General features: G+C 35.6%; 1 protein-coding gene and 1 pseudogene across 2 annotated transcripts; both read right to left on the reverse strand.

Annotated features, from left to right (window-relative positions):
* Positions 1 to 1,690: 1,690 nt before the first annotated feature.
* On the reverse strand, positions 1,691 to 6,018 carry LOC104719059 (uncharacterized; annotated as a pseudogene). The gene is made up of 6 exons (XR_015568633.1): positions 5,869 to 6,018; positions 5,104 to 5,375; positions 3,998 to 4,649; positions 3,708 to 3,907; positions 3,035 to 3,279; positions 1,691 to 2,823 (listed from the first exon to the last, which is right to left on the reverse strand). The product of XR_015568633.1 is annotated as an uncharacterized LOC104719059 (transcript).
* Positions 6,019 to 6,600: 582 nt separating this feature from the next.
* LOC104719060 (heat stress transcription factor A-5) lies at positions 6,601 to 9,408 on the reverse strand. Its single transcript, XM_010436905.3, has 3 exons — positions 8,979 to 9,408; positions 7,151 to 8,329; positions 6,601 to 6,832 (listed from the first exon to the last, which is right to left on the reverse strand). Exons 1-2 carry the CDS (start codon positions 9,222 to 9,224, stop codon positions 7,163 to 7,165), a joined length of 1,413 nt encoding a protein of 470 aa, XP_010435207.2. The 5' UTR covers positions 9,225 to 9,408; the 3' UTR covers positions 6,601 to 6,832; positions 7,151 to 7,162.
* Between the last annotated feature and the right edge of the window lie 1,162 nt (positions 9,409 to 10,570).

The following is a 10,570-nucleotide window of genomic DNA, read 5'->3' on the forward strand; positions in this document are numbered from 1 at the left end:
AGTTAACAACGATTGTTTCACCAAAACACAAGTAGTTTTCAGTGGACGTGTATAACTCATCATCCATGTGGATTTGATTTTAGAATAAGTATCCACAAATAAGACATTAGTATCCACAAATACGTCTCAACATAAGAAGACATTTTTAGCATCCACATAACAATTAACAAATATTCAACTATAATTGGATAATTATGTATTCATATATTTTTCTCTGATCATCCAAAAGTAAGTATTCGTCTAGATATGTTAACCATCCACATAATAGCGAACAATTATTCAAATATAAATAGATAATGTACAACTAATCAGTATACATAGCACCTCATCCACATGATGACATCAAATTTTCATTATACAAACCTAGTTTTTAAGATACAAATACAATTCGCTCCATACAAATTAATGGACACCAATTTTGTAAAGAATGTTGTCCACATAAACAATACATAATGGACACCATTAGAGAAACATTCTTATTGGAAGCAATGCATTATTATGTTAATTAGGCATTCTTATGTATCCACAAAAAAAAATATTCACAAAAACGTATCCACAAATAAGTATCCATCAAAAAGTATCCACAAATAAGTATCCACATAATAATTTACAAATATTAAAATATAATTGGATAATATGTAATACAATTATTCATTTTTAAATATAGTAAAATGGAATTTAAAATATAGAAAAAATAAAATTATAATGATTCATAAATACAAAATTGAAAATATATGTCCTAATAATTAAATAAAATGATTACAAAGAGAGAAAGAAATAAACAAGAAAAGAAAAAGAGAAAGAAAAAAGTGGACAATTCTAGTTAACACTTAGTTAGAGAGTTTCAATCTTTCTGGTTTTCCAAGTGTTTATAGCATAAAAACCAGTGATATAATTCTCAAATCTTTCTTTATCAATTAAAAACAACATCAATGAATTTGGAAATTTATAAAGAATCTAATACAAGGAGTCAAAAATTATTCAATTTCATGTTTTCTAGTAAAAATTCTTCAGACTTGGCTACATTTGTTAAAATTGCTATAAAATTAAATTTATGATTATGGTTTATGATCTAAAGTTTTGGATATATTAAATAATTAATAAAAAACATCGGAAAAAAGAGAAGGAATATAAGAGAAAAGACAAGAAATGAAGAGAGAGAAGAATGAGAAAGGAGACAAAATATTTTTATTTTTTTGTTGCTTTTAGTAAGAGTATAATAGTCATACAATAAATAAATAGTAGAAAATATGATGCAAAAAGTGTTCTAGCAAAAAATGTGGTTGGTTAATTTTCTTCATATCATCGTCTTTTATGCTTAGGCTTTGAAGTTTGAACTTACGTACATTGAAAAAGACTAATATTAATTTTATTTCATTTTGCCCCAAAAAAAAAATATTAATAAAATAAATTTCACACGAAAATTTGAGACAAAAACAACGATGAATACGATTATTTCATCTTCCTACTCAGTTACACAAATCATAATGATCCCATTTACATTTCTATAAGTCCCATCTCCGGCAAAGAAGAGTTGACAAAGACTTAGTGGAGCAGAGCGAGGTTGTGGTGCTTTCATAATCTATTCAACAGAGCTGAGTACAAGACACGTAACCGTATTACTTGAGACTGTTGTTGATTTCAGAAGCGTCCTTAAATTTACTCATTGACGTTGTAGCACAACGGATTCTTTTCCTCTTTGAAGGAGCCTCTTCATCATATATAGGAAGTGGATGTGACTCAAGTCTCCAAAGACCCGGTAAATGTTGCGTCTCAGTTTGTGTCTGCTCAACATTCGATTGCTCACTAAAATCTTGAAAACACTTGCTAAGTTCTTGGCTCGGCTCAGTTACTATCATTCATACACTCCCTTGCTCGGGTGCCCAAATTTTCAACCTTTTCGCACCTCTTTCACAATTCTCGTTCATGTTGTCTGCCTCATTCAGCTAGTCGAGGTAACATTCTCTGTAGCAACTTTGGTTGAACATGGTGAAGGTTCGAGTTCCATTTCAGAACCCAAAATAACGACTTCTGCATTTTCTGAGCAGGCCCTCAGACAACTCATTGGCAATTTACTCAACTCACCATCTAAATCAGTAGTAACTTCGCCTTGACCCTCGTGTGTATCTAGCAAATCATACTCATCAAGAGATTTTCCATTAGATGGTTCACTGAAAGCAGTTTCTTTCTGCAAGTTACCTTCGTTAGCATAGCTCTTTTGCAGATTGACGGGTGCGTTTATTTGCTTTTCCACAGAGACGGCCAAAGAAACTGCATAATCACGAAACAAGGAATCGCGAGGTGGGCAGTGTAGAAGATTAATCAAGGTCTGATAATACTGTAGAAGGCTCGCGGACTGCCTAGAAGCTCTGTTTCCAAGACACTGTTGTGTAAGTTTGATCATGTGCTTACATATGTATCCCTTTTCTGCCCAGCTGCAACTGCAAACCCCAAACTGTGACCCTGGATTCCACACAACATGAATTTCGTTGCCTTCACACTCATCTCTTATTTTTGCAGACATACCAGACATAACAACATCAGAATCTGGTATACTCAATGCTTTGCGGAAGGAAGTCAAACCGCTCACCCATTCCTCTTTCCAGTACCTGGCAAAATTATCTTTTCCAGAATATTCATCAAGCCAGAAGTAAGAATGTACTTTTGTCCCTAACTTATCGACCAACCAATCAGCACGTTGATAAGCTTCAGAGTCCCTCTCATTCAAAAGCCTGCACTTCAGCTGATAGTGGTAAAGCTCCATCGCTGCACAGGTCTCTTGGCTTGCCAAGGGAAGAGATTGTAACGCACTTGTCCAAGCTCCTATGATATTAGAGGGAAAAAAGTCATTCTCAAGGGATATTGTCAAAGCTCTGCAATAATTTCTGGTAGAGTGGCAAAGTACCAATGTAGAATTACATGTATACACTTGATGATACTTAGGGTGCATGAACCTTTAGACCAACCAATATATTTTAGATGACCATGCAGATAGAGTGTTAACAGGAATGAAAAGATAGAATCGGAAAATAACCTATTCTGGGAGACCAAACAGCTCTGAAGTACTCCACAAATTCTGGACTACCAACAAAATCCTCCACAAAACTGTTAAACAATGTGGCTGTTCCTTGTCTTCTACAGATTTTATCTACAGCCTCCCCAAGATGTCTTGAAATCTCAACGCGTGTCTCTGTTTCTGGACATCTCTTGAATATGTTCTTATGCCATGCATGGCGAACACGCCAAAAGGAAAGCAAGACCGGGCATTGAAATACATCCCTAAGAACATCACAAGCAATATCATTCAATATATATATTATAGAGGGTTGAATTTGGTTCCTTGTCTGAAATATATGCTTACACCAAATTTCTTATTAACAAACGAGAACAATATGGTTCAGTATCTGTTGATGAAGTGATGAACCCTATAATCTAAATATGTCAAGCTGCACCTAGCCAGTCCAACCAAGTATTCAAGACTTATGGTTGTAACATTCAAGAAAATTTGTCCAAATAATGCTACATAGAGCTCCAATATTGAAACTACCAAAGGCAGCTTCATTCAATATGTCGATATTTGCTTATGTACTTAAAGTTAACTGCATTCAAAGCCAATTGCTTTGCTGTGGTAAACTCTACCAGTTTTACTGAAGGAAGGAACATGCAAAATATGTTTAAATGAAAAAGTGGTCTTTGAAGCAACCAACCTGATCGTTGTTATGTCAGCAAAAGGATCATCAACTATGAACCCAGCCACCTTCCAGGAGGGATCCTTGGCATAGACTCGGTTACAAAGTGCTCTCATCCATCTATATGCATCTCCACTGGAAAACCGTGGTGCAATTATCCAAGCAACTGGAATAGCCTTATTCTCAGAGTCGAATACAACAAGACTATGGATAGGATACTGAAAATAAACGCAACACATAGATCTGAGAATCATCCTGATAATATAAATACCAAATTTAGCTACTGATTCAAACTGTAAGAAACTGACCTTTAGTTTATTTGTTCCAAACCTCGAGTCTGAAGCCAAAAGTCTACAGTTTCCAAAACGAATCATTTGTTGCAACTGCCACTCAGTTTGGATACCCAAGGAAAAAGGGTCTGTATCAGAGATTCCTTCAAAGAAAAACACATGACTTTGATGACTTTCAACCCACATGCTGATGCTGACATCATCATCCTCATTGAGCTCATATGTTGAACGTCGGATACTCCTCTCAAGTCTTCGAACATATCTATGAGTTAACAAATCATCTCGGTTACTTGGACCACCTTGTTTTTCGACTGATTCATTATGCCTTTGCATTATGGTCTCCACAGAGACACCCACATAGAGCAAAGATAATACACGTAGTCTAAGGTCTTCGGATATATATGGAGCAAACATAGCTCTTGTTCCGGCCGCTTTTTTGTCTTGTGGACCGTGGCAGGGCAACCCTTTTTCATCTACATGCTTGTCATTATTATAAATTACTAAAGCCACTGTTGGTTCTGCCATTAAGCGTTTCACAATGAAGTGACACCTACAACCTCTCTTAGAATTGGGTCGGCCTGCATTGTTCTTTTTTGCAACATATGTGCTCCTACTTGGCCGTACAGCTCCGCCTGTCCTATTGTCATCCGGTCCAAAGGAACACCAATACCTACTCACACAAAAACACTAAATTATAACCAACGATTATAATCCACACTGACTAACAATACAAGATGCATGCGGAGGACAACTAAATAGCTCGGCAATTTTTGTAGTATGAACAATCTAAATCCAAATAGCTAGCCAGATACGGCCTACAATGAGAATAATTTAGGATCATAGTATTTAGACTATCCAGATATGGTGCAACAACAAAATGGATACAGAAAGCTTGGGAAATATAAAGGAAAAGAGAATGAGACAATTAAAAGGAACACAGAAACATACACGAAACAAACAAAATATAAATTCTTTTCCCCTTTAGTAGAAAAAGATGACCACAAAGTATGCAGAAAACGAAACATAAAGTAACAAAGTAACGACGATGTGATAGTAGACTCGATAAATAACCATATAGATGATCTAACTTGCTGTGACCAATACAAAACAAATGTGTAACTTACAGAATATACTCCAGGATGCCATCAACCTTTGGCTTATATTTTTTCCCTTTGGCTTTCCTTCTTCTAGCTTCAACATGAAAACTCGTAGGACAATCCGTATTCAAGGATTCACCTCTTACAAAATCATCCACCCTAGTATACGGGATGAGAGCTAACCTATCTATATTGTCACGGTAACCTTCAACCTTTGACCAAACAAGATCAGCAGAACAAAATTCTGGCAAAGCAGGGTTTTGTACAGGTAAGGAGAAGATCTGATCCCATCTAGCCATCTGCATTTTCATTATGTAGTCATCAAAAACCATGAATAAAAATGACACGAATTAAGAAATTTCAAGAGTTGAAAACACTATTCTATACTGCAACTAGGCATATGCTCAAACAGAGATTTTGATTGCAACGATACATTTGTTCACACTTGACACTTAAAAGGGTTTGAGGTTTAAAACTTGAGACGTCTCTGCTTATAGGAAAAAACTCAATTTCAATAAATCATGTACAAGAACACAGCAAATCAATCAAATCACTAGAGGGTAAACGTAAAGAGATTAACGCCACAAAAAAAAAGTTAAAGGAAAAGATTATCATCAATAAAATCAAACCAAGGGGAATATAACACTACCTAAATCAAAACTTCGAAGATATCAAAATTCTCAAATACTTAAATTAGTTATGTATTTAAAAGGTTAGAGCTTTATTTGGAATTCGTCAGAAACCCAGAAAAATGAAGTGGCGAGTTGGACAGAGAGAGAAGGAAGCACTAACTCTGAAACGGCGGAGTCAGAAACAGATGTCGACTTCGATAAACCCCAGAGCCGACCGACGATTGAAGAAAAACGCTTTTAGGGTTCTTCTTCTTCAGTGAGAAACGACGAAACCTGGGGGAGAGTGAGAGAAGCTAATACGACGCCGTTCAAGTGTAAAATAAGAAACGACACTGTTACAGGAAAATCTAAAAAACCCGGTTTAGGTATGTGGTTTAATTACTTATAAACCTTTTATTTCGGTTATGGTACAATTAGTTGGTTTGTCGTTGGTAACTGTTAAGTTTTTACAATTGGGGAAATCAATCAAGAACAAATAAAGTATTACTTTCTCTCGAATCATCAAAATCTCAGAATCTTCGAGGTGGTTCTTCTCCTTCTTGATTTCCAATCTTTGAACTATCGTCACATGCTTGACAAAAAAAAAAAAAAAAAACTATCGTCACATTTGAATAGCATCCCCATATATACTTTTAAGAAAATGAAGCCCGGGGCGACCAAGTCCGCATCCACCCAGTTCCATTGATTATATGTAACTCGTGGGATTCGAAAATGCATGAACCGGGATACTCAGAGATATAAAATGCGTATCAAACTTTCGAGAAAATAAATTTTGATACCCAATACAACAAGTTGCCAATAAAAGAAAACGCTTTCGAGAACATACATACATACACCAAACAGAAAAAGAATTAGAAACACATTTCAGCGGATGTTACCTTCGACGGTTCTAAGGTAAGAATAATGCTTGTTCAATTGAAGACGTAAGAATAATGTTTGTTCAATTTGAATCCTATGCACTTAATTTACAGTCAAATTACATGTGTAGAAAATAAAATAATAACAAGTGTTTACACCAAGGAATGCTACTTACGCTTTGGACGCTATAGCAGCAGTCCATCGTTTCATTACTTACTCAGCCAATACATGTGCCAAAAACCAAAGACCATACTCGTTCATGTAACCTGAAAACCATAAAGACAAATGGATAATTTTTCAGCATTATATATATTGGCATAAACCGATGACAACTTAAACAAACTTTACTGACAAAACCAAGTTAACATTAGCATGCGTTATATATTCCTAATCAATGCAGAATGATTTCCAAGCAAAATAGGAAAATTTGACAGGTACTGCATATGTTCTCTTTAACAAGAATTGTCGACAAAGTCTAGCTTAGACAACCAAATTGTTGCCAAACATCATGCAAGTATCGAGAAGGCTAACATGTTTATCACCAAGCAGTCTCAAGATAACAAGTAGGTTTAAGGATGTATTACCGGTTAATTACTTTATAAGGTGAGCTGCTTAGTATGATTTGTATTACGTGAGATTATATTCCCGTTTCTTTTGTCCTCTTGCTCTTCGTATGGGTTTCCTCTATAAGTCGAACTTGCCTCCTCATTCTCTGAAGACCCCGGCCTTTCTGTTAGGAACTGTTCCCAGAATACATCATTCACTCTTGCTGGAGGAGCTGCTTTTGCTTGGCTAGCAACCTCTTGTTGTCTTCCCCGGTTTTTCTCACTTGCATTTGTTTCTATTGATTTAAAGTTTAACTCAGTACATCTTCCAATTTCCTGACTTTTATGAGTTGCCTTAGCTATCTGTGAAGCTGTCTTGTCCGGTAATGGAGCAGAAGCCAGTGTCAGATTTAAATGACATGAAAAGCTACCATCGGTCTCCTCTGAAGAATTTAGCCTCTGCTGTAAGGTCTCCACTCTTGTATTGTCATTTAAAAGTACTCTCCTCGGGCATGTCCCGGTATCCGCAAGCTCTAGTGCTTCAGGTGAAAATGGTGGGCCTTCTCTTCTGGTTAGTGTAGTTTTTGGATCACTTCCTGACAGTATTCCCTTGGGACTCCCTCCTTCTTCATTGGAACTTTGTATACTGTGTGAAACCATGTTCATATCTGAAATAGCTGGAGAAAGCTCTAGCCGCAATTTATTCGAGAAATTTTGATGGAAAATATTTCCAGACTCGGGTCTCGAGCTACCACTGCTATTATCCAGATGAGAATCTTCTGAAGGAGGCTTTGATTGCTCAACTTGAGGGAGCCTTCGCTTTTTGTTGTAAGCAGAAATATCCAATTGCTCAACTTTACGACCAAAATTCTTAACAAAAGTAGGATTCCGAATAGCCGTTTCCAAGAAATTCAGCAGCTTCTTCTGCCTCTTCTCCATATCATCAACATGCTCAGTCATTTCTTCAAACTGATGCTTCGCTACAGCCTTCTGTTGTTTGAACTTCAAAAGCTTAGCTTCGATAGCAGCCTTTTCACGTGAAAGCTTGTCCATTTGATCTTGCAACGCTGCTCTTTCTTGATCTGCCGACGCAGTAGGTGGATGACTGTGGCTGTGTATAGGTTTCCTTCTATGTATATTCTTGAGAAGATGCTTCTTATCCTTAATAAAATCATCATTCAAAAATTCCCACCTCTCTGGATCAATCTTCCGGAACCCCTGTAACCAACCAAAATCACAAGAACATTCACCGTTAATAGAAACCTAAAGCAGAGAAAGAGGAATATTAAAACAGTCCCTAAGTTCCAATCAAATGATGACACTGGAGGAGATAAAATCTGAATGCTAACAATGTAACTGCTTTTAAAGTCCATAACACAGTCCCTAAGTTCCAATCACATGATGACACTGGAGGAGATAAAATCCGAATGCTAACAATGTAACTGATCTTAAAGTCCATACAAAGCCTTCAATTTAAAGCTACACTTCATCTTCGTGATGAATATCTTAGGCAGAGGTAAAACATCTAAGATGCAATGACAACATTGGAGCTTGGAGGTGATAAAATTCCTATAAATTCACCCATTTCTACAATTCAATCTATAATCACACAGCCCTAGATGCGTTCTAAAATTCCAATTAATAGATTCTTAGCTTGCTACATACAAAGCCTTCAACTTAAGCTACATTTCATCTTCTTGCTAATCCGTAAACTCAATTCCATAATCCAATCTATAACTCACACAAAATCCTAGACGCATTCTAATAATTCCAAAACCCTCAATTCGAATTTTGAACATCCCAACTTCAATTAAACGATGCGCAACAAAAATTAGGTCAATTCGAGAGAGGAAAAAAAAAGACTAACATAGGTATTGAGCTGACGGATGAAAGAAGAGAAGTTATTGTGCTTGAAGTAAGTTGGAAGAAGAAGGCGTGAAAACTCCGCATGGTTCCAAACGATGAAGCTGTTGTTGTTAGCGCTCCACGATACAATCTGGTCCGTAGACGAATCATCTACCATCTCGTAGGTCTTCACCAAGAAGGGAGCAGGTCCTCCAACTCCTTCTCCCCCGCTCACGGATGCGGAGGAGTTACCTAATGCGCCGTTCATTGTTGAATCTAATCAGGAAACAGCAACGAGAGATGGTGATGCCCGAGAGAGAGAGAAAGTGATCCTTAGACGTAAATAAATGAATTAACTTCTTTTTTTCTTTTTTTTTGAGTAATATTACCTAAAATATCTTTAAAACTACAATTTTTAAACCCAAAAATTAGCCTTGCGCATTTGGGTACCCGTTCAGGTTCGGATCAGGTATTTCAGATTTTCAGATATTTCGGTAAAGGGGTTCTAGACCCAGTTGGGTTTTTTAAGTATTCGGGTCGGATTCGGGTAAACACCCATCGGATTTGGATCCCAATAAATCCTAGATCCATTCGGGTATTTTAAAAATTCGGATATGGATTCAGATCGGATTTGGGTCGGATTTTCGGGTTCGGGTATTTTGTCTAAGCCTACTAAATATACCTAAAATAACTACAAATGCCCCAGGTAAAAAATGATAATTCTCAACTCACTTTTGTCCAAAAGAAACAAAAAACTATAAATCGTCCAAAGCTGACACAAATTTAAAGTTTCAATGGTAATTTACTGAAAATAACAACAAAAAATATTTATAATTTTGATTAGTGAGATATTTGGAAGAAAAAAAAAATATTATTGAATTTTGTATATTTATTCACTTTTTTTTTTGAAAAGTAATATTTTCTAGGTGAATTACTATATTATCCTAATTAGTGATTTATAATTACTGCAATACGTTTGACAAAAAAAAAATTACCGCAATACTTAGTCTTGAACTCTAATTTTAACTGTGTAACTTGTTGTGTAAACAAATTGTTTTGGAATTAAAAAAAAACTAATCATCTCAAAAATTTTAGAGACTGTCATTTAAGGAACTAAATTTAAACTAGTAGACTTCTCACTCTACTCAAAGATGATTTTTAAAATTTAGTAATTCATGAAAGAAATTATTCATATAATGAGAAATTATAAATACAAGTATATTTTTCTGTAAAATAATATTCGATAAATTAATATATCGATAAATATATAAATTTATTTATCTCAAATTGATTTCTTTAACACTAAACAAGAGGAGTTTCTAGAAATTTTACTCATTGAGCCTTGCAAGAATCTTATCATTTTGGTTCAGTTTGAATCTTAAAGAACTGATTTTTCTTTTTCTTCTTTTGGTATCTATTCGTATTTCCTACTCAAGTCTGAATTATGATTATCTAGCAAAAACATTTTTCAAAACCAATTACTAATTTAAGCCAAACATTTTTTCTCTTTTTTTTGGGTATCAGTTTAAGCCAAACCCAAACATACTAACATAAAAGTCTTAGAAGCAGAGGAATCAAGTCTTGCTATCAGTGGCTCAAGTCCTGATGAGAAGC

Source organism: Camelina sativa, chromosome 10, assembly GCF_030686135.1.
Source record: "Camelina sativa cultivar CO46 ecotype springtype chromosome 10, ASM3068613v1".
Lineage (NCBI taxonomy): Eukaryota > Viridiplantae > Streptophyta > Magnoliopsida > Brassicales > Brassicaceae > Camelina > Camelina sativa.

Excerpts from the sequence above, each read along its gene's own strand:
- LOC104719060 (XM_010436905.3), bottom strand. The coding sequence starts at position 9,224 with ATGAACGGCGCATTAGGTAACTCCTCCGCATCCGTGAGCGGGGGAGAA. Across the intron at positions 8,330-8,978 it reads TCCGTCAGCTCAATACCTAT|GGGTTCCGGAAGATTGATCC; the intron begins GTTAGTCTTTTT and ends GGTTGGTTACAG.